Source organism: Phyllobates terribilis, unplaced genomic scaffold (assembly GCF_046119375.1).
Source record: "Phyllobates terribilis strain yellow unplaced genomic scaffold, ASM4611937v1 Scaffold_2__4_contigs__length_985480577, whole genome shotgun sequence".
NCBI lineage: Eukaryota > Metazoa > Chordata > Amphibia > Anura > Dendrobatidae > Phyllobates > Phyllobates terribilis.
The window spans coordinates 979,337,603-979,364,077 of NW_027362762.1; the positions used below are offsets into that span (position 1 = coordinate 979,337,603).

The 26,475-nt window shown below is 47.8% G+C and overlaps 1 protein-coding gene across 3 annotated transcripts in view; it reads right to left on the reverse strand.

The window, feature by feature from the left end:
• The window catches only part of LOC141241447 (uncharacterized), a 221,284-nt gene that overhangs the window by 136,343 nt on the left and 58,466 nt on the right, over window positions 1–26,475 (reverse strand). For 2 of the 3 annotated variants that reach the window (XM_073668769.1, XM_073668768.1), the window contains exons 2-5: window positions 7,501–7,584; window positions 7,275–7,361; window positions 6,537–6,887; window positions 6,067–6,336 (exon numbers count right to left, since the gene is read on the reverse strand). In XM_073668769.1, the coding sequence (XP_073524870.1) occupies window positions 6,067–6,336; window positions 6,537–6,887; window positions 7,275–7,361; window positions 7,501–7,584 (792 nt within the window). Of the gene's footprint in view, window positions 1–6,066; window positions 6,337–6,536; window positions 6,888–7,274; window positions 7,362–7,500; window positions 7,585–16,001; window positions 16,386–26,475 lie in introns of those variants that run through there. The other variant, XM_073668770.1, reaches the window with a different exon arrangement.

Sequence of the window (26,475 nt, forward strand, 5' to 3'; positions counted from 1 at the left end):
CCTGTGAGCTTGACAAGATGTACCTCGAAGTAGAGTTTACCCCCAAGTCTCTGCTCCCCTCCAACCCGGTGGAGGACTTCCAGTTGTCTCCTGTACCCTCTGGGGTGCCCCCTGAAAATATGTGGAGAGAGACTTCCTTGTGTGCTGTTCCTGGTACTCCATCCGTTTCGTCTGTTGCTGAGGATGGCTGGATAGGAGGTAGCATCCTAGCTAACCAGATGAGACCAGTTTTTCCTGTGGACAGTGGGAGTGATCTCCTTGAAGTGAAGGATTGGCCCACGAATTCCCTGCGGAAGATTCTGGCAGGCCTGAAGAAGAGGGGGCGTAAGGGGGTGGGGTACTGTAACATACCTGGCGGCACCCTTGCATGGTGGTCCATCTCCCACTGTGCAAGAGCGCGCACTTGATCTCCAGTCCAGAATGTCTCTCTGGCTTCCCTCCATGCTGTCTGTTTGTGTCTATTTCTGCTGCTTAAGGGCGGCGCCCTATCACTTCCTGCTTTTTGTACCTGCTGTGGGTCACACCCCTTGTGCGTCCTCAGCCTATTGCTGTCTGTCACCTGGTATATAACCCAGCTGCTCCAATCAATCCCTGCCTGAGCATTGTGTTTCATTCAGTGTGTGCTTGCACTCTGAAGGTGCCAGGTCCCGTTCTGTGTTTCTCTTGTCTGCCTATCCTGGAGGCTGTATTTCCAGGCCTGTCTGAACACGCTCCTAGCCTGTTCCTCCCGCCTTCTAGGGGCCGATTACCTAGACCCGCTCCTGTATCTTGTCTGTCCTGTCTGAACACGCTCCTAGCCTGTTCCTCCCGCCTTCTAGGGGCCGATTACCTAGACCCGCTCCTGTATCTTGTCTGTCCTGTCTGAACACGCTCCTAGCCTGTTCCTCCCGCCTTCTAGGGGCCGATTACCTAGACCCGCTCCTGTATCTTGTCTGTCCTGTCTGAACACGCTCCTTGCCTGTTCGTCCCGCCTCTCTGGGGGCCGTATTCCCAGACCCGCTCCTGTATCCCGCTGCAGTGTCGGTCTCTTCCGTACACTCAGTTCCAGTCTGAACTCTCTCCTATCCTTTACCTGTTTTGCCTCTATGTCCGTTCCTTTCCTTTTTCTGCAGAGTCTGAACTCGTACCTAACTCCTGCTTGTTGTCTCTGTACTCCCGTTTGTGAGTTTGTGGTCCACTCGCTACTTCACTGCAAGTACCCTGTGGGTATCTGGCTCTGCCTTTCCCTTCCTGTCTGTTCCGTGTGAAGAGAGCCCTGTCCGTCCTGCTCTGCTCTTGCTCACCGCTCCAGGCGGTCTCGTCCTGCTCTGCTCTTGCTCACCGCTCCAGGCGGTCTCGTCCTGCTCTGCTCTTGCTCACCGCTCCTGGCGGTCTCGTCCTGCTCTGCTCTTGCTCACCGCTCCAGGCGGTCTCGTCCTGCTCTGCTCTTGATCACCGCTCCAGGCGGTCTCGTCCTGCTCTGCTCTTGCTCACCGCTCCAGGCGGTCTCGTCCTGCTCTGCTCTTGCTCGCCGCTCCAGGCGGTCTCGTCCTGCTCTGCTCTTGCTCACCGCTCCAGGCGGTCTCGTTCTGCTCTGCTCTTGCTCACCGCTCCAGGCGGTCTCGTCCTGCTCTGCTCTTGCTCACCGCTCCAGGCGGTCTCGTCCTGCTCTGCTCTTGCTCACCGCTCCAGGCGGTCTCGTCCTGCTCTGCTCTTGCTCACCGCTCCAGGCGGTCTCGTCCTGCTCTGCTCTTGCTCACCGCTCCAGGCGGTCTCGTCCTGCTCTGCTCTTGCTCACCGCTCCAGGCGGCCTCGTCCTGCTCTGCTCTTGCTCACCGCTCCAGGCGGTCTCGTCCTGCTCTGCTCTTGCTCACCGCTCCAGGCGGTCTCGTCCTGCTCTGCTCTTGCTCACCGCTCCTGGCGGTCTCGTCCTGCTCTGCTCTTGCTCACCGCTCCAGGCGGTCTCGTCCTGCTCTGCTCTTGCTCACCGCTCCAGGCGGTCTCGTCCTGCTCTGCTCTTGCTCACCGCTCCAGGCGGTCTCGTCCTGCTCTGCTCTTGCTCACCGCTCCAGGCGGTCTCGTCCTGCTCTGCTCTTGCTCACCGCTCCAGGCGGCCTCGTCCTGCTCTGCTCTTGCTCACCGCTCCAGGCGGTCTCGTCCTGCTCTGCTCTTGCTCACCGCTCCAGGCGGTCTCGTCCTGCCCTGCTCTCGCTCACCTCTCTGGGCGGCCTCACTCTGCTGTGTTTGTCCGCCACATCTGTGGTTCTGTTCCTGAGTCCCAGTGTGTACTGGGTCCTGTCCCGCCTGTGTTCCTACCTGCTAGTGCCTTCCTGTCTGCACTCTAGCCGTACTTGCCTGTACCCCCCTGCCTGCATACCCACCTGCCTGCATACCAGTCGTGCCTGCCTATTCCCACCAGTCTGTGTGCCAGCCTAACCAGTCTGTTCCTGTATTCCCCTGTGTGGGTCAACAACCGTGTCGGGGGTCTGTCCTGGAGTAGCACCTGGTCCCTCTGCTCGGTTCCTCCTTGGTGCACTGGCGTCGTATGCCGTCGTGCGACCCTGGTCGGATCGGGTGAATACCTAGTTACGCCCCTCCAGGCATTCACTCTCCGGCACGGTCCAGTGGAATCACACGCACACGCCGCTCAGCCTGGGCGTGTGCATTACACTGGTACTCAACAACTGCCCTCTTCTGCTCACAAATCCTTCCCAACATCTGCAGTGTAGAGTTCCAACGCGTGAGGACATCACACACCAGTCTGTGAGCCTGAAGCTGCCAACGCTGCTGAAACACTGCAAAGGCGGCGGAAGCTGTAGGTGACTTTCTAAAATGGGCACACAGGCGGCGTACTTTAACAAGCAGATCTGACTGGTCCGGGTAGGATTTGAGAAACCGCTGAACCACGAGGTTAAGCACATGGGCCAGGCATGTTACGTGTGTGAGCTCGCCTCACCTCGGAGCCGCCATCAGGTTCCGGCCATTGTCACACATGACCATGCCTGGCTGTAGGTTCAGCGGTGTGAGCCACAGATCTGCCTTCTCTTTCTGAGCTGTCCACAACTCTTCAGCGTTGTTCGGTTTTTCACATTTTCACATCACATTTTCACAGCATATTAGTTCAGCACAGCCTGTTGCCGCTTGGCCGAGGCAGTGCTGCAGTGCTTCCAGCTTGTGACTGATGTGGTCATTTCGGAGATGGAGGCTGAAGAGGAGGAGGAGGCTGAGGAGGATGAGGTGCAGAAGCTGTAGACCGTGGGGGCAACCCTGATTGACCTAGGGCCCGCAATCCTTTGTGTCGGGCGGACGTGTTCCATCCCAATGTCTGACTGGGTTCCGGCTTCCACTATGTTAACCCAGTGTGCCGTCAGCGAGATGTACCATCCCTGCCTACAAGCACTTGTCCACGTGTCCTTGATTAGGTGGACTTTACCGGTAACTGCGTTGTTGAGAGCACGGCTAATGTTTTGGGACACGTGGTTGTGTAATGCGGGGACGGAACACCGGGAGAAATATTGGCGGCTGGGGACCGAGTACGGAGGGGCGGCCGCTGCCATCAGGTTGCGGAATGCTTCCGTCTCCACAAGCCAAAATGGCAACATTTCTAGCGCAAGCAGTCGTGAAATGTGAGAATTTAGTAGTGTGGCCTGTGTGGAGTTGGCTGCGTATTTGCGATTGCAATCCAAGGACTGGGGTATGGACAACTGAACGCTGCGCTGGGACAAGGACATGGACGTGCTTCCTGATGCTGATACTTGAGAGTGCGCAACAACAGTTGCAGGGCAGGAGGCATCTTCGCATGCACCATGGACAGGGGATTGGCTTGCATGCACAACAGCGGAAGAAGCAATGGTGCCACCCGCAGACACTGTTCCTGGACCCTGGGGTTCGGCCCACAAAGTCGGGTGCTTTGCTGTCATGTGCCTGATCATGCTGGTGGTGGTCAGGCTGGTCGTTTTGGAGGACGGTATCTTCCACGCTTACTACAAATGACTGAGTTTGGAGCGAACTTATATGTGATTCGTGTGACGGAGAAAACAGAGTTTTAAACACCTGGCCTGTAGGTAAGTAGTTTGAACAGCAAACTGCTGTGAATTACTTCAATGACACACTAAAGGAAATTTTTAATGGAGGCCAGAAATGGCAGTATTTTCAGCGCAATTATATGTGATCCGTTTGACGGAGAAAACACAGTTTTAAATAGCTGGATTTTAGCGCTGTAATATGGAAAGGACCTGGCTGTATTCTGCACTGCCAACAAGCAAATGGCGCAGAAAAACGGTGTTCTCTGGATTGCTTTTTAAGCAAATAATGAGGATTAAGATCCAAAGAAAATTATTCCTGGCCCCTGAGACCTGGGCCTTTGTATAGAAATATCTAACAGCAGAAGAAGGCAGAACTGGAATGGAGCTACTTGTGCTATATGCACTGCAGTCTGCTATATACCCTGCCTGCCTATATACCCCGCCTGCCTATATACCCTGCGTGCCTGATATCTCTGCAGATGGATTAGTCCTCAGAAGGACTGTTTGTTAAGATGGATATGTGTAATGTACGATTTTTCTCCCTACACTACCTAATACACAAGCAAATCTCTCCCTAGCTCAGCAGCACCTCTCCCTACATTGTCTGATCCGGAGTGACTGTGACGAGCATGGCGGCGCCAGGTCTGATAAAAACACCTGATGACGCTGTGCGGCCAGCCAATCACTGTAATGCCCACAACCAACATGGCTACGGCATTACAGCGAGTGGCAGGCAATCCCTGCATGTTCATTGGCTCTGTAAAGAGCGCCAAACATGCAGGGAGGGGACCCGAGCTCCAGCCGAGCAACCCGGAAATACTCGGCGAGCGCTGAGCATCTCGAGCAGTGAGATGCTCGGGCGAGCACCGAGCAGTAGCGAACATGCTCGCTCATCACTGCTCTTGATCAGATTGGGTGGAAGACAGTGATGGTTGGATCCATCTTCCCTCACTGTCAGCCGCTTGTGACGCAGAAGGACGGTGCACTACTAAAGATGTAAGATTCTGTTTTCCCATAACCTCATGGACGGTTTGTGTCTTGGGGTTTTTAGATCACTGACATCAATCTCAGACCTCCATGATAATTAGTTGCCAGATGAGGCCAAATTAAAAGAAATCCACAACCCTCCCTTGTAGACTGTGATCCCTCGGGGGCAGGGTCCTCGCTCCTCCTGGATTGCTCAAAGATTATTGTACCTGTTTTCACAGGTAATAATGGAATAAATGGTGCTATAATAATAAATGTGAGGAGCTGCAGATTTACTAAAGACTTTTCCAGCACGGAGCACCCATTTTCATTGGTTTTATTGTTGTATTTTGTTGTTTTGTTAGAAATTTGCTTTCTGGGTTTTGTTAGTGATTTGTTTGCTCATCGGTTCAACCTCAGGTAACAATGCTTCCATTTAGAGACCTTATCTCAGAGGCCTTGGGTCATTGTTCGCTCAGCCAATAGCAGTGGTTAGTACTGCAGACTTGCAGTGCTGGGGTCCTGGGTTCAAATCCCACCAAGGACAACATCTGCAAGGAGTTTGTATGTTCTCCCCGTGTTTGCGTGGGTTTCCTCCGGGTTCTCCGCTTTCCTCCCACACTCCAAAGACATACTGATAGGGAATGTAGATTGAGAGCCTGGCACTGGACGTGGAGGCCGCTGTACCAAGTGCCTGATATCTACAGAAAGAAATTGTCTCATAAGTAAGGTTACCATTCACACCTGATGTCGACCTATTTCTGTGCTCTCAAACGCACAACACGACCGTCTACCTAGGAGCAGAGGTGTACTGAACCCTGGGATCATGAAAGCTATTCTGATGCTGGTTTTTGGGCTGCGTTGCCCATGTGACACCAACAGGTAGGGCTGAAAGACCTCTATGCCTCCATCATTCACAGGATCGGGTGGGGATCAGAGTATGGACCCCCACAGATGAGAGAAGTGATGGCAGAAAGATGGAAATACTCTTTAGGATGTATTGTTATTATAGAGCCTCGCGTGATCCTCTACATGAGTGATCCCAGTACTGACCACTCCTATGGGTTCATTAACCAGCAGCAGGAGCAGCACTCACCTGCACATTTCACCTGGGATTTCCCGGTCTCGCTGTCACTGACCCGGTTTCTGACGGAGCAGGTGATATTCCAGGGTCTTGGTGTGGTCACGGGGACATGAACCTCACTGGTTTTCTCCGCAGTCCTGGATGAGGCAGGGTTCTCCAGCAATGAACGGCCATTTACTAAGACAGAAAACTGAGGATCATCCCCAGCGTCAATGCCGCAGACGATGGCGGCTCCACCGTCCGGAAGACATGACACATTCAGGAGAGGCCGCGATACCGGGACTGGGGAGGGAAACATATAAGAATGTATGAAGACACAGCACAGCATCCGAGCCACCAAAGAGCCTCACACCTCCTCATCCTCCATCATGTGAGCACATACAGCGAGTATGGGGCGACCAGAGAGGATGATGGGTAGATATATGAGTAATAAAGGTGCCATACGCTCCTCATACTCTCCACTCACTACATCATACACCTACCTTGTACATGGAGAGTATAACATTGAGTATATATTGGTGCTCCAATTTCGCTGTACAGGGTGAATATATAATCCCTGCTGTTGTTCCTGGTGACATTTCTGATGGTGAGACGTCCGTCCAGGGAGACATTATAATTAGGGAACCTCTGGACGTTAAGTTCTGGCACTCTGCACCGTTTACTCTTGGTGATCAGGACATCGCAACCTGATGCATTCTGCCTCAAGTTCCAGATAAACCCATCACACTTCATGGGATCTTTATCTCTGGTCAGGTTATATCTCAGAGGTAGGAGAACATCGGAGCCCGGGCGGGCGTATATATCTGTGTGGGTACCGGCCCCGGGGTCCAGTCCTGCAGGAACCGAGAACATTCAGTGAGCGCATCATCTTACATTACAGTCACAGGATCACATAATATAATGGTGCTGTATGAGAGGTGTCCAGCTCAGGAGACACCGACCATCTCACACCCTGCGCTGGCTGCCATCTTACATCAGAACAGTCACTGTTAGCACAACGCTATTTCATTCTGCACCTGATATTCTGATCCTCCTCTCGCTAATATTTATGTGTGTAATAATGTATATATATATAATATTGTATTCATTTAGGATGAGGTCGCCTATGAGAAGCAGAGACCATGATGGATACAGACATGATACTGGATCCCAGGGGCCTAAGATTCAATATACAATAGGTCCCCATATCTGAGCTGTAACTGTTTCCCCCCCATCATTACCTGTTGTGCACAGGCTGGATATATTCCCGGTCCCTGTCTGGTTGGTGCCTCGTCCTCCGCAGTCCATCTTGTTAGTTCTCGGCTTCACTGATGGAATATTTGCACGTTATTGATCCTGGATCAGATCCACGACTCTATCTCATTAATGTTGTACTTCCAGTAACTTCAAGATATTGGAGAAAACTCATTTGCGCCTATGAGAAGAGATCCAGACACCATGACTTACCTTCCTCTGAGCTTCTTTTGTCTTGGTTGTGACCATCGCTGACGTGTTCATTAGCCGACGTTTGTGTCAGTGATGGTTTCTCTCCTGCAGCGGAAGATGAAGACGAGCAGTAATCAGAGACTTACATGAGGCATCGGGAGAATCTCTCACATGTGAGAAAAGAATCGTGTTCTGTATCTAACCTCAAATGAGATGATAATGATAGAGATATCTACATGGTATACAGAATACACATACCCTATATACATTTATACCAATATGGATGCAAATAGCCTCTTCAGAGAGGAAGAGAACTTCTTGGGGTAGTAATCCTAAAAGTCACCATTGATTCTTTAACCCCTTCGCGACCTTGGGATTTTCCGTTTTTGCATTTTCGTTTTTTGCTCCCCTTGTTCCCAGAGCCATAGCATTTTTAGTTTTCGTTCAATATGGCCGTGTGAGGGCTTATTTTTTGCATGACAGGTTGTACTTTTAAATGCCATTACTAGTTTTACCATATTGTGTACTGGAAAACAGGAAAAAAATTCCAAGTGCGGTGAAATTGCAAAAAAAATGCAATTCCATAGTTATTTTGGGTTTTTTTTCTTTCCACGTTGACTGGATGCTAAAACTGACCTGCCATCATTATTCTCCAGGTCATTACGAGTTTGTAGACACCAAACATGTACAGGTTCTTTTTTATTTAAGTGGTGAAAAAATAATCCAAAGTTTGCAAAAAAAAAAAAAATGCTGCCATTTTCCGAGACCCGTAGCGTCTCCATTTTTCGGGATCTGGGGCCAGGTGAGGGCTTATTTTTTGCGCGCCGGGCTGACGTTTTTATTAATACTATTTTGGGGTAGATATGATGTTTTGATCGCCCGTTATAGCATTTTATTTCAATGTTGTGGCGACCAAAAAAAAGTAATACTGGCATTTGGAATTTTTTTCTCGTTACGTCGTTTACCGATCGGATTAATTATTCTTTTTTTACATTGATAGATCGGACGATTCTGAACGCGGCGATACCAAATATGTGTATGTGAGGTTTATTTTTTATAATTTTATTTTGAAATGGGGCGAAAGGGGGGTGATTTAAACTTTTATATTTTTTTAATTTTTTTAATATTTTTAAAAACATTTCTTTTAAACTTTTTGCTTGCTTCTATAGTTTCCATAGGAGACTAGAGGCAGCAACTGTCTGATCGCCTCTGCTACATAGAGGTGATGAGCAGATCACCTCTATGTAGCAGAAATGCTCCTGTGCTATGAGTGCCGACCACTAGGTGGCGCTTATTGCGATCTTTACATGACAATCACTGGGGTCTGCTGCAGACCCTGGTTTGTCAAGCCCACCCATCGGTGACCCGCAATCATGTGACGGGGTCACCGATGGGCGGGGTAAGTGACGCGCTTCCGGCGCGGCGATGTTAAATGCCGCTGTCAGAGATTGACAGCGGCATTTAACATGTTAACAGCCGCGGATGAATCACCATTCCACCCGCGGCTGTTGCGGGCACATGTCAGCTGTAAGAATCAGCTGACATGTGCCCGGTTCAGTGCGGGCTCAGTGCCTGAGCCCTCACTGAACCGGGGGTGATGGCCTGTGGCGTACTAATACGCCCTGGGCCATTAAGGGCTTAACAAGCCTTGCCCTATTGCTTAGGATAAAGTCAAACCAGACACCTGTAACCACATCACATTTGTAGACATGTGTTTCAGGGAGTTTGCTCCTCCTCAGTCCAAAGCAGGATGTCTGATTTGTCTGGATTCGAGGCCTCTGTCAGGATGTCTAAGGAGGAACGTTTCTCCATGTGGAGAGTACAAATATAAAATACACACATCTATAAATTAACATACAGAACCAGGCAAAACTTTGTACACCCCTGTTCATGCAATAGTTTCCCTTATTCTTACTGGAATGTGCACATTGTAGATTCAGATAGAAGGCAGAAAAAAAAGGAAGGAAAGAAGGAACAGATATCAAAACGAGAAGTAAAGAAACGTGTGAAACAAACCAGAATATGAGCTATTCCTTCCATTCCTCTCGATGCACCTGTTCCTGTGATCACAGATTTACACTCGGCCTCTGTCCGCAGCTTCATCAGCTGTTACCTGTAATGGCTTCTAAGAGTCGTGAAGAAGTTCCCAGAGATTATGAGCTCTTGTTCACTGCCTTTGTGTCACGGGTGTGTCGCCACGAAGATCATCACGATTACACAGCCTGACTTCTCGCAGCTGACTTTTTGGTGCTTTGTGTTTTTCGGCAGTGAGGGAGTTAATTCTCTCTCTCTCTGTGCTAGACGAGGTCCAGCCTCGCCCAGCTGCAATCAATGCTGCTGTAGTGAGACTCCTTCAAATGCCTGCTGGTCTGTTTGGGAAGTGTCGGTGAAAGCATTTCATGCAGACTAACAGAGCGGATCGTGGTATTTGGAGTTTCAGAGATAAGTGTATTTGGAGTGTTTTTTCCCTTCCTCGCTTTATCATTTATCTCCTTTCCCGTTGGTGTTCCCTCTGTTGTAGTTGTGTAGTTTTTGTATGCAAGGTGGTTTTGGTTTTTCCCTTGTACTGTCTCGTTCGTCTAAGTACTGTGTGTGGGCATATTATTACTTGTCCCCTTTTGTTGTGATCGGGGTCCTTCTCAGGACTAGATTACTTAGGTGCAAGGATCCTCAGGAGGTAGGGGTTACGCTGGCGGCCTGGACCTCTGTACCTTTAACAGTACCTCCAGGTTGAGGGATTAGTCAGGGCCCCAGCTTAGGGTCAGCTTAGGCCCCCTACCTCCAGTATACAGAGACAGCGTGACACTTTGCCTTCCCTCTTTATCCAACTTATCTCAAACCATTTCCATTAAGTTCAGGTCGGGTGATTGTGGGGGTCTTATCTTTTTATGCAACCTTCATCCCTCTCCTTCTTGCTCGTACAGCCCTTACATTACCTGGTCGTGTGTTTTTGTCATTGTCCTGTTGTAACATATTGGGTAACTGTGCCGTGAATTTGCAATACATTGCTAACATTGCCACCACCTCTCATCACACCTCCCCTCCATGCTTCCCATTGTTCACCACACATGTAGAAACCATTTGTTCACCTTTTCTGCATCTCACGAAGACTTGGTGGTAGATAGTACAAATCTGACATTTTGACTTATTAAACCACAGTTCATATTTACACTGATCTAATATCCAGTTCTTCTGTTGCTCAGTCCATAAAAGTCTCTTGTTCACGGTCTTCAGTAGCGCTTTCATGTTTGCCATCCTCAGTAGCAGTTTCTTCTTGTTTAGTGTCCTCAGTAGCAGCTTCTTCTTGGCTGTGGTCCTCAGTAGAGGCTTCTTCCTGTCTGTGGTCCGCAGTAGAGGCTTCTTCCTGTCTGTGGTCCTCAGTAGTGGCATCTTATTGTTTGTGTCCTCAGTAGAGGCTTCTTCCTGTCTGTGGTCCTCAGTGGTGGCTTCTTCTTTTTTGTGGTCCTCAGTAGCAGCTTCTTCTTGTTTTGTGGTCCTCGACAGCAGCTTCTACTTGTTTGTGGTCCTCAGTAGCAGATTATTCTTGTTTGTGGTCCTCAGTAGCAGCTTCTTCTTGGCTGTGGTCCTCAGTAGTGGCTTCTTCTTATTTGTGTCCTCAGTAGAGGCTTCTTCCTGTCTGTGGTCCTCAGTAGTGGCTTCTTCTTGTTTGTGGTCCTCAGTAGCAGCTTCTTCTTGTTTGTGGTCCTCAGTAGCAGCTTCTTCTTGTCTGTGGTCCTCAGTAGCAGCTTATTCTTGTTTGTGGTCCTCAGTAGCAGCTTCTTCTTGTTTGTGGTCCTCAGTAGCAGCTTCTTCTTGTTTGTGGTCCTCAGTAGCAGCTTCTTCTTGGTTGTGGTCCTCAGTAGTGGCTTCTTCTTGTTTGTGGTCCTCAGTAGCAGCTTCTTCTTGTTTGTGGTCCTCAGTAGCAGCTTATTCTTGTCTGTGGTCCTCAGTAGCAGCTTCTTCTTGTTTGTGGTCCTCAGTAGCAGCTTCTTTTTGTTTGGTGTCCTCAGTAGCAGCTTCTTCTTGGTTGTGGTCCTCAGTAGTGGCTTCTTCTTGTTTGTGTCCTCAGTAGAGGCTTCTTCCTGTCTAGTCCTCAGTAATGGATTTTCTTGTTTGTGCTCCACAGCGATTTCTTCATCTTTGTGGTCCTCAGTGGTGACTTCTTATTTGCGGTCCTCGGTAGTGGCTTCTTCTTGTTTTCCATCCTCAGTAGCCACTTCTTCTTGTTTGTGGTCCTCAGTAGCGGCTTATTCTTTTCTGTCCTCCATAGCGGCTTCTTCTTGTCTTCCATCCTCAGTAGCTACTTCTTCTTGTTTGCGGCCCTCAGTACGGCTTCTTTGCAGCAATTCAACCATAAAGGCCACTTCTCACAGTCTCCTCTGGACAGATGACGCTGAGATGTGTCTACTATTTAATGTCTTTGCATCATTTATCTGTTATCCCGAGGTGCCCACTCTTTGCGTTTTCTGAGGCCTGTAACGCTGATGAACTTATCCTCTGTTTTATGATTAGGTTAATAAATATCCAATATCACAGCACAACTGTAAGTGTGACGAGGCATGAGAGAAAGCACGCTAGAATGGTGGACCAGTGAACGATCAAAAAAACTTTATTCCATCACTTGGAGAATATTCCGCCAAACAAAGATATAATTCCACAGAGTCTATAAAACAACAAAAGGAACAAATCCAGGGATGCCATCCGATGATCCGACGCCAAGAAAGATAAAATGCTGGTCTTTAGAATAGCTCCCCAAATCCAGCAGAGTAACAATAGTATGTGGCAGATGATCCACAGCCTCCCATAGTCCATACACTGGTACCATGACCTGCAGATCCTAACCCTCCCAAGACACAGCACCAACAACAACAACCCCAAACGTGTCTTTCCCTTTCTACATCCCTCTTGGGATCAGCCACCTGGTTGGGCAGAGGTGCTCACTCATACCCCAACCCCTTAAACATCAGTTTTATATATTTCAAGGCATTTAAGAGGGGCAATAAAGTCTTGATTTCATCCAGTCTACAGGGCCGAATATCAGAGAAGAAAGGAACAAAGACACAGATTCTCCCCCTACACACACAAGATGAAGGACAAAGAATGCTAATGGAGGGAATGATTGCCAAGTGGTCCATGAAGGCTGCCTGGGGGTGACACACTGTGACAGCCCCTTCCCCCCTCAAATATGTACAGACTAGTGACCTCAACAGGTTACTTGTCAAGTACATGTAGATAAAGCTGACATGACTCATGGCTCCTCCTGCCTGGAAAATCCATCCGCACTTTGATGTTCACTCTCATTGACATTGTAAGGTAAAGTTGAATGATTGAAGGGTCAGGCTCGATTTCTGCTTTCCCGTTAGCTTAAACTCTACTTCCTGCACCCACAAATTGGAAGTAGATCTCCCACATCGCTTTCTAAGAGAATATCTGCAGGCAGGCCACTCATCATCCCAACCACACATTGCTTAGCCCCAAAACCAAAGTCCAGCTCCACAGTCGATTTTGGAATATTCCTCCATTTGCCTTAAGCTAATTCAATGGTAATCTGTATCGCCTCTAGTCGAACCACTCTGGGATCAGCAATGGTGAGAAAAGTCACAAAAACCAAGAACTCTCCGACAGTCCACCACGATCTCCTGTAAGTGCTTTCTTTGATGATTAAAGAAATGTATGGCTGTGGCCCGTACCCCATAAACCCCTAATGGTCAGATATGGATGTCTGAGTCATTAGGCAAGTCAGCTCGGAGTGGTGACACCTCTTCCTCCATTGTACTTGGCTGTAGATAATTAATAGGCCGACATAGTGCAGGGTCATTCCTCAATCGACCAACAGGGCAGGTGGCTTGCATATGCCCAAGCTGCCCACATCCATAACATCTGCGCTGTGTCACATGCTCTCCCATTTGCATTCTGGTGAAGGAGGTAAGGGAGCCTGGAGGCTGATATCCATAGTAGAAACACAATGTCAGCTCACCCTCATGGCAATCCGGTGCTCTGAACCGGCAGTGCAGCGGGAGTCCAGTGGAAGAAAGCGTCAGGATAAAGTTTAAAAACATTTAGATTTATTATAGAAAAATAGATAAAACATCATCATCAGTCAGCAACCAAACCAGAATGTGTTTAACAGCAGACGCGTTTCAGACCTGCATCTTTATTCATATCTATGGGAATGACTAGAGGAGCATTATATACCATATCCGGTCTATTCACATGATCACATTGGTCCAATCCTGTGTGATAATATAAACATTTATGAAAAAAACATGTAACAAGGAAAAATTTATAGAAAACCTTCTGTAGAAATATATAGAAAAAACACAGTCAAATTATTGAAATAATATATTGTAGTTAATCATAATGAGAAATTAAATCATGTCTAATATTAATGGCAGACGGTGATCTGGTGTTTAAAACATATATCTACCAGGACTCTCTGACAACTATTGCAGGTTATGAGATAAACCACATAAGCTGAGTTGCAATTAATAAAATTTCGGATACGATAGGTTTTATTAGTGGCTGTGGATGTGAAGGTGTTAGATACATGACTACGACATTTGAAAACCGAGTGGCCACATCTATAAAAGCCTGTAGTATGTATCCACGTTCTATTACTGATGGTATTGTGTGAAGATCTGTGATTGTGGGTTTTAATAATCACTTAGGCAGGTTAATGATGCAACAATATTCCTCACATCCATGGTAATACAACGATTCCAGGTAAGTGTCCAAAATACAACTGTCTCAGTACACAAGATCCCCTTCCCGAGATGGTAGTTCCACTGCCTTTGTGCCAGTATAGTCTCAGTCCCCGATCCTGCAGATGACAGGTAAAATGATGGAATCACAGGTATCCAGCTGCAACAATCCTTTAAGAAAGTTTAAATCCAAACAACAGATCCCACAACTGTAGCATGTTTATCCAGTCCAGTCGGTAAGTGATCTCCAACACTCCATATGCCATGCATCCATCCATACTTCCAGGTCCTCAGTCTCGATCCTTTGATGTCTTTCCACACAACACCCCACTAAACATGTGGCTTCTTTTCTCCTTCACTGGGATCAGCCCCCTGAATGGGCAGAACTGCTCTCACTGTCCCCCCCAAAGCTAAGTGAGCATTAGTGGAGGTATTTTTTCAGGTCAAACCCATCACCTGGGACAGCATGTGAGACTCCCTGTGGTGATGGCTCCGCCGGATCTACTTTTAACACTCACACAATGGGTCTAGTCGCTGTTTAAACAATGGCTTACGGTTCCTTAGATACTGATGAGATTAGTGGAATGCTGGACACTTTACAAGAAAAAATTAGTGTACATAAACTGACAAGCAAGCAGAACATTAATAAAACACAGCAAGCAAATCTCTAATAAAACACAATAATAATATTGACGGAAACGGAGTTCTGTGATGGAAAAGTCTCATAGTCTTTAGTAAGTGGGCAGCTCCTCGCATATTGCTATTTAAATATAGACTAGGGGAGAGTAAACTACCTAACATGGGTGCCTTTTTTGCCACGAATCTTATAGGACTGGTATTTTTTCAAGTTGGGGTCTTGAAAAAGCATACGGACATATTTTTTAATTATATTTTTAACTGCAGGAAATTGTGGACTATAATTAGATGTGAGGGGCTCAGGGTAGTAGTTGTGGTGAGGGGCTGCTGTGTTCCCACACCCTGGCTCCCTGACAAAGACAAATGTGCCTATTCTCCTGTGCTGTGTGTGTGGTGTGTAACACTCATATTTCAGTCGCAGATCTCTGCTGTTTTCTGTTCTTCCACCTCAGGAACCGCTGCACACACATTTAGGGACTTCCACTCCGTTTTATAAAAAATTGTCACGCTGTCTCGGCGTTCAGGAGGTCAGGAGCCTATGCTGACCCTACACTGGGGCCCTGCCTAATCCCTCTACCTGGAGGTACTGTTGATGGTACAGAGGTCCAGGCCGCCAGCGTAAACCTACCTCCTGAGAATCCCTGAACCTCAGTAATCTAGTCCTGAGAAGGACCCCGATCACAACAATTGGGGACAAGACCGTATATGCCCAACACAGTACAAGACGAACGAGACAGTACAAGGGGCAAACCAAAAACCACCTTGCATACAAAAACTTACACCACTACAACGGAGGGAACACCAATGGGTAAGGGGATAAAGAATAAAGCGAGGAAGGGAAAAAACCACACCAAGTACACTTCGCTCCTACTTCACAATACCACGTGTCACTCCGATAGTCTGCATGAAAAGCTTTCACCGACAACCACCCTATCAGAACGGCAGGTATTTGAAGGAATCCCAATACTGCAGAATTAACTGCAGCTGGGCGAGGCTGGGCCTCGTCTAGCACAGAGAGAGAATTAACTCCCTCCCTGCCGAAAAACACCAAGCACCAAAAACTCAGCTGCGAGAAGTCAGGCTGTGTAGTCGCGACGATCTTCGTGGCGACACACCCGTGACAAAAATAACTTTACTTGAACGTTTGGCTTCAACTTCATACAGCATGCAGCATTGATCACATACTTTTCCAGGGTTACTGTCCACTGCACCACATGTAGTGATGTCCACTGTATTTTTGTCCTGAGCTACCCCTTCCATAGTCGATCTTCTTGACCTATGAGACGCTTGCAGCACTGAGAGTCCCGTACTGTCTTCTCTGTACTATTTCCCGTCCGACTTCCCCTTCTGGGAAGATTTCTGAACACACACTTCTCTGCGGCTCCTGTGGACCGTAGGCCCCAAATGTTGAGGAAATATCTGCTTCAGAGTTTCTGAGTGACATTTCTCTGCTGCTGGACAGATTGAGCCCCTGGTGCCCCCTGGACCTCCAACTGCTGCTCTGTCACATCTCTCTCTCTGACTCTCACCAATTCCCACTAGAACTCCCTGTAATCAGGAAGTGTCTCAGTTCTTCACTGAACCTGCCCCTCCCACACTGGAGCAGCTCCTAAACCCCTTAACTCTTTCCTAACTTATAACTGCATACTCTCTATGCTATAGTGCCCACCTCTGCACTGCTCTTCTACTAATCTAATACTCTACCTGTGCTAACCTATACTCTACCTGCACTAATCTATACTGACCCTGTAAGTAACCCATCAGACATTAAGTCATATAAATGCTCATATATAAACATAGAATGCAACATTATGCGCTTAAAGAGGGGTGAGGCGCATGACCGTCCCAGTCACCGTCTTACATTGATACAAAAGTAATAGAATCAGTGGCAGAATCACTACTTGAGATGCTCGGCAAGTATTTCCAGGATGCTCGGGGGGGAGCTCGGGTCCCCTCCCTGCATGTTTGGCGCTCTTTAGAGAGCCAATGAATATGCAGGGATTGCCAGCCAGCCACTGTAATGCCGTAGCCATGTTGGTTGTGGCATTACAATGACTGGCTGGCTGCACAGCGTCATCAGACCTGGCGCCGCCATGCTCGTCACAGTCTACCATTCAGACAGGCAGAGTAGGGAGAGGTGCTGCTGTGTGAGGGACAGAATTGGCGGTGTAATAGTTAGATATAGGTATTCCACAGCAAGATATACAGTATATCCATCTGAACTAACAATCCCTCTGAGGACTAATCCAGATGCATATACAGTACAGACCAAAAGTTTGGACACACCTTCTCATTTAAAGATTTTCCTGTATTTTCATGACTATGAAAATTGTACATTCACACTGAAGGCATCAAAACTATGAATTACCATATGTGGAATTATATACTTAACAAAAAAGTGTGAAACCACTGAAAATATGTCTTATATTCTAGGTTCTTCAAAGTAGCCACCTTTTGCTTTGATGACTGCTTTGCACACTCTTGGCATTCTCTTGATGAGCTTCAAGAGGTAGTCACCGGAAATGGTCTTCCGACAATCTTGAAGGAGTCCCCAGAGATGCTTAGCACTTGTTGGCCCTTTTGCCTTCACTCTGCGGTCCAGCTCACCCCAAACCATCTGGATTGGGTTCAGGTCTGGTGACTGTGGAGGCCAGGTCATCTGGTGTAGCCCCCCATCACTCTCCTTCTTGGTCAAATAGCCCTTACACAGCCTGGAGGTGTGTTTGGGGTCATTGTCCTGTTGAAAAATAAATGATGGTCCAACTGAACGCAAACCGGATGGAATAGCATGCCGCTGCAAGATGCTGTGGTAGCCATGCTGGTTCAGTATGCCTTCAGTTTTGAATAAATCCCCAACAGTGTCACCAGCAAAGCCCCCCCACCCCATCACACCTCCTCCTCCATGCTTCACGGTGGGAACCAGGCATGTAGAGTTCATCCGTTCACCTTTTCTGCGTCTCACAAAGACACAGTGGTTGAAACCAAAGATCTCAAATTTGGACTCATCAGACCAAAGCACAGATTTCCAGTGGTCTAATGTCCATTCCTTGTGTTCTTTAGCGCAAACAAGTCTCTTCTGTTTGTTGCCTGTCCTTAGCAGTGGTTTCCTAGCAGCTATTTTACCACGAAGGCATGCTGCACAAAGTCTCCTCTTAACAGTTGTTGTAGAGATGTGTCTGCTGCTAGAATTCTGTGTGGCATTGACCTGGTCTCTAATCTGAGCTGCTGTTAACCTGCGATTTCTAAGGCTGGTGACTCGGATAAACTTATCCTCAGAAGCAGAGGTGACTCTTGGTCTTCCTTTCCTGCGGCGGTCCTCATGTGAGCCAGTTTCTTTGTATCGCTTGATGGTTTTTGCAACTGCACTTGGGGACACTTTCAAAGTTTGCCCAATTTTTCGCACTGACTGACCTTCATTTCTTAAAGTAATGATGGCCACTCGTTTTTCTTTACTTAGCTGCTTTTTTCTTGCCATAATACAAATTCTAACAGTCTATTCAGTAGGACTATCAGCTGTGTATCCACCTGACTTCTGCACATCACAACTGATGGTCCCAACCCCATTTATAAGGCAAGAAATCCCACTTATTAAACCTGACAGGGCACACCTGTGAAGTGAAAACCATTTCCGGTGACTACCTCTTGAAGCTCATCAAGAGAATGCCAAGAGTGTGCAAAGCAGTCATCAAAGCAAAAGGTGGCTACTTTGAAGAACCTACTGTTATGATCTGCTACAAGCACTAAGGAAAGACAGGAGATCTGTCCCTACAATCGAACTAAACTGGATCCCTACGATGTAACGGGGAACCTGATCCTGCGATCAGACCCGCTAAAGTCCTCGGCTAGTCTGTACGAAGACCTATAGATGCAAGGGAGGAATCCCTACAAGAACTAGGGACTGGGATAAAGTTGGACACCTCCTAGCAGAAATAGTAGCAGTCAAAGACAAACACACAACAAAGAACATAGAGGTCCGAAGACCTAGCAAAACTAACAGAGAACGGTAACAGAGCACCAAGCTAGCTCAAGAGTAGTAAATACAATGAAGTCCAGCAAGGCCAGGAGGGCGGAGCCGGATTAAATAGGCAAAAATGGTCATGTGACCAGCAAACTAGAAAAAACCTAACAGGAGAGTTCTAACAGTACCCCCTCTTCTAAGAGGATCCTCCGGATCCCCTAGGACCGGGCTTATCAGGAAACCTCCTGTGAAATGCTCTGACAAGTCTGGAAGCAGAAACATCATCCGCCCTCACCCATGATTTATCCTCGGGTCCGAAACCCTTCCAAGCGACGAGATACTGCAAACTCCCTCTATACCGTCTAGAATTTAGGATGCGGGAAATTTCATATTCCCCGTCCTCCACCACCGGAGGAACAGTGGCAGAGGCGTCACCAACCGACACATCAGCTTTTTTCAACAGAGAAACATGAAACACCGGATTAATCTTCCAGGAGGTAGGAACCTCCAATCTAACAGCAGATTGGTTAACTATCTGAAGCACCTTAAAGGGCCCTACAAACTTGGGACCCAATTTTTTCGAAGGAATCCTCAATCGCAGATTCTTAGAGGACAACCAAACCATGTCACCAATAGCAAACGAAACCTCTTGCCGTTTCCTATCAAAGTACCTCTTAGATTTTTTGTTAGCCTCCTGAAGATTATCACGCACATCCGTCCAAACTCTCTCCAAATCACCGGAAAAACTCTCCTCCTCCGGCACAGCCGATACCAATTTGGAGAATGACCCAAAAGACGGATGTCTCCCAGTACAACAAAAAAAAGGCGAACACCCAGCAGAAGAGGATGTATGGTTGTTAAGAGCAAATTCAGCAAGTGGCAGAAACTCAGACCACCCCTCTTGATTGTCTGCCACAAAGCAACGCAAGAACTGCTCAACATCCTGGTTCTTTCTTTCTGTCTGGCCATTAGACTCAGGATGATATCCGGACGAGAACGATAAATGAACTCCCAACCTGTCACAAAAGGCACGCCAAAAACGAGCCACGAACTGAGGTCCCCTATCAGAAACAATGTCAGTAGGAACACCATGTAGTCTGACAATCTCCTTGACAAAGGCCTTAGCGAGTGTCTTAGCGCAAGGCAGTTTGATGAAGGGAACCAAGTGACACATCTTGCTAAAACGGTCCACGACCACCCAGATGACCGTGAAACCTTCAGAGGGGGGAAGGTCAGTAATAAAGTCCATAGCCAGATGTGTCCAAGGTGCACTAGGAACCTCCAGAGGGCAAAGCAACCCCGCAGCAGGAGCATGCGAAGACTTAGATCTAGCACACACAGTACATTGACGCATCCACTTAATGACTTCCTTCTGCCATCCAGGCCACCAAAAACTGCGACCCACAAGTCTCTTGGTCTCAGAAATTCCTGGATGACCTGCCAACAGAGACTCATGACACTCAACAAACAAATCTCTCCTAAAGGTCCTAGGCAACCTCCCATGGGGAGTGTTAGATGGGGCATTCTCCTGAGCTTTAAGAATCTCATCCTCCAAAACGGAGTCCAAAGCAGCAATCACAACACCTTCTTGTAAAATGCTCTCCTCTTCCTCCTCAACACTGACCATGGGAGAAAAGCTGCGAGACAAAGCATCCGCGTTAACATTCTTAGTACCAGGGATGTAAGTAACGGAAAAATTAAACCGCGAGAAAAAAAGTGCCCACCTAGCCTGACGGGCATTCAAGCGCTTGGCAGCATCAAGATAGATCAGATTTTTATGATCTGTGAAAACCTGAATGGGAAATTCCGCACCTTCCAAGAGATGACGCCAGTGTTCAAATGCGAGTTTAATCGCCAGCAATTCCCGATTACCAATATCATAATTAAGTTCAGTCTCAGAAAATTTTGTTGAAAAAAAGGCACAGGGATGTTCTCCATCCTTGCTTTCCTGAGACAACACCGCACCGACCCCCACCGAAGAAGCATCAACCTCAACCAAAAACAGCTTAGTCACATCAGGCTGCATAAGGATGGGAGCAGAGGTGAACCTCTCCTTTAGAAACACAAAAGCTTCAATGGCCTCAGAAGTCCACTGAACCGCATCAGCACCTTTCCTGGTGAGATCGGTCAGCGGTTTGATAATAATAGAAAAATTTTTTATGAATTTTCTGTAATAATTGGCGAAACCCAAAAACCTCTGTATCGATTTTAAACCAATAGGCCTAGGCCATTCCTGCACAGCTTGAACTTTAACCGGGTCCATCTCAAAACCCTCACTGGAGATAATGTAGCCCAAAAAACTAATTCTCTGTACAGCGAACTCACATTTCTCCAGCTTAGCAAAAAGCGAATTGTCCATTAATAACTGTAATACCTCACGTACGCTCCGCCAATGAGACTCCAGATCTGGTGAATAAATCAGAATGTCATCCAAATACACAACCACATTTTTGCCGATCAAAGGTCTCAGGATGTCATTAATAAGGCTCTGAAAAAATGCTGGAGCATTGGTGAGACCAAAAGGCATCACCAGATTCTCAAAATGACCCACCGTGGTGTTAAAAGCAGTCTTCCATTCATCACCCTCCTTCATGCGCAACAAATTGTATGCCCCCTTAAGGTCAATTTTAGAGAACCACTTGGCCCCCACTAACTGGTTAAACAAATCAGGAATCAATGGCAGTTGGTAAGGATTGTGTACAGTAATTTTATTAATCTCACGAAAGCCCAGACAAGGACGTAAACCGCCATCTTTTTTTGTAACAAAAAAAAATCCAACAGCCACAGGAGACTTGGAAGGCCTAATGTGACCAGCGGCCAAGCTTGTCTGTATGTATTCCTCCAAAGCCTTTCTCTCAGGAATAGTAAGATTAAATAAACGACTTTTAGGAAGAGTCGCTCCAGGGACAAATTCAATGGTACAATCATAGTCTCTATGGGGAGGCAAAATTTGTGACTCCTCCTCAGAAAAAACTCTCCAAAAATCCTGAATAGGTACAGGTAATTCCCCTTTTTCCACCGCAGCAATGCGCCAGTTACATCATTTGTCATAACATTTAGGGCTCCAGGACTTAATTTCATTGGTAGACCAATCCAGTACAGGATTATGCAATTTTAACCAGGGCAACCCCAATATTACTGGAGAAGGCAAATTATTCAATACTACCAAATCCAAATTCTCTTGATGAATACCATTAATAGTGAGGGGAAACTCACAGACCTTGTGAGTAACACTCTTCAAGGGAGAGCCATCGACAGAAACCACAGCAATAGGGGATGACAAAGGTTTAGGTTTTAATGTAAGTTTTTCCAAGAATCCCCCATCAATCACATTCAGAGTAGAACCACAATCCACAAATACCCGAAATTCAATTAATTCATCCTGAGCAGCAGTAGTGGCAGATAGGAATACTCCCTTTGTATTCAAACAGGCAATACGGGCATAACTGACCATTTTTTTTTCTTTGTTCATACGAAGCACACAGTTCTTAATAAAATGACCAGAATTTCCGCAATAGAAGCACAAACCTTCAGAAAGCCTGCGATCTTTTTCCTGAGAGCGGGGTGTCATCGCCCCAATCTCCATCGGCTCTCCTTTGTCAGCACAGACCCTCCCAAGACTCGGAGCTGACATAGCAGAGGATTTGCTCTCATTAACCCTTGCACGCAGTCTCCTGTCCACCCGTATAGCTAATTGCATTGCCTCCTGCAAGTTTCCGGGTGTGGGATAAGCAATCAGCAAATCTTTAACCCTTTCACCTAGCCCCGCCAGAAACAAACTTTTCAAAGCTGAATCGTTCCACCCCACCTGGGCAGACCACCGACGGAAGTGAGAACAATACTTTTCCACATTACCTGATCCCTGCCTCAAACGTCTCAATTCAGACTCAGCAGATGAGACACGATCAGGATCATCGTACAACAAACCCAAAGCAGAAAAAAAACTATCCACTGATCTAAAGCACGGATCACTAGGTTGGAGAGAAAAAGCCCATCCCTGAGGATCCTTGCGCAAAAGTGACATTATGAACCCTATGTGCTGTGATTCATCACCAGAGGATCCGGGTCTTAAACGAAAATACAATAAACAAGCATTTTTAAAAGAAAAAAAATCTTGTTGTTCACCAAAAAATAGATCAGGCAGACGTACCTTTGGCTCTACCAAATGTGCTCCAGAACAGCTACTCACGTGTTGTTGGAGCTCGGCCACCTCCAGAGAGAGTCCCTGCAAGCGTTGAGCCAAATCTTGAACCGAGACCATGATGGAAACTGGAGGTCTTTCCTTGAGAAATTTTTTTTTTGGGCTGGACTTACTGTTATGATCTGCTACAAGCACTAAGGAAAGACAGGAGATCTGTCCCTACAATCAAACTAAACTGGATCCCTACGATGTAACGGGGAACCTGATCCTGCGATCAGACCCGCTAAAGTCCTCGGCTAGTCTGTACGAAGATCTATAGATGTGAGGGAGGGATCCCTACAAGAACTAAGGACTGGAATAAAGTTGGACACCTCCTAGCAGAAATAGTAGCAGTCAAAGACAAACACACAACAAAGAACATAGAGGTCCGAAGACCTAGCAAAACTAACAGAGAACGGTAACAGAGCACCAAGCTAGCTCAAGAGTAGTAAATATAATGAAGTCCAGCAAGGCCAGGAGGGCGGAGCCGGATTAAATAGGCAAAAATGGTCATGTGACCAGCAAACTAGAAAAAACCTAACAGGAGAGTTCTAACACCTACAATATAAGACATATTTTCAGTTGTTTCACACTTTTTTGTTAAGTATATAATTCCACGTGTTAATTCATAGTTTTGATGCCTTCAGTGTGAATGTACAATTTTCAAAGTCATGAAAATACAGAAAAATCTTTAAATGAGAAGGTGTGTCCAAACTTTTGGTCTGTACTGTATAAATCCTGGTGATAGCAGGAGTTAGGCAGGCAGAGATTGTGGCCACTATACAGCACAATAGGGTGACCGCAGCACACCACTATTGAACCCAAAGCAGTGTCAAAAGGTTGTTGGTTGGATAGCAGATAATGCTTCCAGTCACTTTACCACCACCACCACCACCCTTTTTTCGACACGGTCAAGTCTCAGTAGCTGTGAGTCTGGACCGCATATTCCTCACCCTGATCATCCTTCCTCCACCATGGCAAGTGCCCGGAGACAACTGATCCCACACTTGGACACTCCGAAGAGCTGTTCACTTTTCCATTTATAGATTCGGGCCTCTCGACCGGTCCACTTGAAGCGGGGCAAGAGGAGATCGCATGTAGAGATGCCCAAATATTGGAGCAGCCAAGGTCACACAAAGGGGACTGTGGAAAAGTGCAATTACTGTTGCAAGATGTGGATGATGATGATGAGACACATTTGTCAGAAAGTCAGGAGGAGGACCAGGGTGCGGAAGTGGAAGACGAGGTGGTGGACGATGAAGTCACTGACACAACCTGGCAAGGTGACATGCAGAGCGAGAACAGCAGCACACAGGGGGCGGGAGGCGTAGCACCACAAAAGCCAGGAACAAGCAGTGTGGTGGCCACTAGTGTTGAGCCACCCCCGTAGTGTTCGAATTCGGTTCGGTTCGTCGAACACCCGTGTGTTCGCCAAACTGTTCGTCGAACTGTTCGTCGAACACCTTCGAACACCGTTAAAACCAATGGCAGGCAAACAAAAACACATAGAAACACATAGAAAACACCTTCAAAGGTGTCCAAAAGCTGACAAACTGCTCAGAAGACACAACTAACACATGGAAAAGTGACAAGTACATATAGTCATGCGAAAAGAAAAGAGGTGGAGGAGTAAAAGGAGGGGGAGACACAGATATAGGCATGTCATGCCCTTCTAAAATCCAAAAAGTGAGAAGCCGACACGTTCAGTCCGCTCCTGCCCGTGCCACCTCCGCGTCGCCGGGTTTGTGCCAGAGCCGCGGTGAACCCTGACGGCCAGCCCCCCTCTCCCAATACTGGTGCCTGTCCGCTGGTGGGTCGAGAGAGCCCCCCTGTGGTGGAGGCAGCTCTAAGCTTTTTAATTTAAATTGTCTCTCTAATTTGAATGAATACACTTTAAATCCATTTACAAGGATCTATTGGAGGGCAAGTCTCATGCCAGCAGCCGCGTAATTACAGCTCCAGTAGCGTCCACTAAAGCTGCTGCAGTTAAAAAGCTTTTATAAGGATCGAGCTCGGCTGTCCACCACAAGGCATCCTACTGCCAGTCCCAGCCCCTATGCCTTGGGGTGCCTCCTGATGCTCTTCACTGAGTATCCCGTGGTCCCGAAGCATTTCCTTTGAAAAAATTAAGTGTCCAAACTACAGGTGGTGTAGCTTGCTTAACAGCCGGGATAATCCGCTGACTAGCAGACACTGCTACTAGGCACAAAATATTTCCTGGGCTAGATGCAGTTAAAAATTTGTAATTAGATACTCTCGTTGGATGCTGAGAAAGCATTCCATAGAGTCTCCTGGTACGCCATATATGATTCTCTTAAAAAGCTTGGGGTAGGGGTCTAGGGGACCCTTTTATAGCCAAAATCACGGCCCTGTATCGCAATACGTCACCTAGGCTGAAGATAAATGGAACTGTAGCACCCTGAGGGCTCGGTTGCTACAGAGGTATTGCACCTCACCCAGAGGTGTGATATCTCACTCTCAGGTAAGGATGTAGTGTGGATCAGGACCCGACACCTGCATGCATTACACCACATTGCCGTGGGGCAGGGCGACCAATATGCCCCTGAGATGGGCACGACAGTCCCTGTCCCTGGCTGGAGTGGGGGGAGGGAACACTGAGGAAGGGGAACCCTGTAGTGCAGGAGCAGGGAGGAAGCAGTTCCTGGGTGCATTGAGAAGGGAGTATAAAAGGTGGACACCATCTTAGTTCAGTGCAGAGAAGTCTGAGCAGAAGTGGCAGGGAGCAGGGGCTCTGCATGAGCTCTGCTCCGGAGGCGGGCCTAGTAACAGAGGCCCAGGCCTGGAAGAGGGAGAAGGAAGGAAGAGGAGCGGAGAAGGCTCCAGGAACGAGGAATGAAGGGATCCCAGGGGTGCGGACGGGCGAGTCGCCACCGCATGCCCGAATCCACCTGCGTGGAGGGGTCAGGCCAAAGGGGGAGACCGGTCCCCAAAACTAGTGGAGGCAGGAAACGACCCTCAGCTAGAAACCGGAGGCTGTGACATTTTATGTGGCGCAGCCCCTCGCTACACCCGCTAGGAAGGCACCACATAGGGTCAGGGAAACTGGCGCCAAGTTTACCAAGAGGAGGTCCGAGGCAGCCGGACAGAAGGGTTGGTAAGAAAGGCCAGACAAAGGACACACAAAGGGGGTCCTGTGAAGCGCTCCAAAGTTATCTGGGAGTTGTCTGAGCTCCTCACCTGGTGAGCACAGTACGACGTGGGCAGCCGTTACCTGCAGACGTGGTCTGGATAATAAGAACTGTGAGTAAAGGCCCTAAACTGCATCACTGACTCCGTGTCGTTACTGCTCCTGCCCTGCACCATCACCCCCATCCTCCGCATACACTGCCCTGAGGCTATACTCCTCCCGTGGGGAGTTATGCTACGCTCTGCTGCACCCACAACACTAGCCTCAGCGGTCTGCCCTGCAGCGGCGGTTCACTCTGACCGCAATCCACGGGTGGCGTAGTCGGACATTTAAACATCAAAACCACATAAATAGTTCCGCCACTGGTTTGACC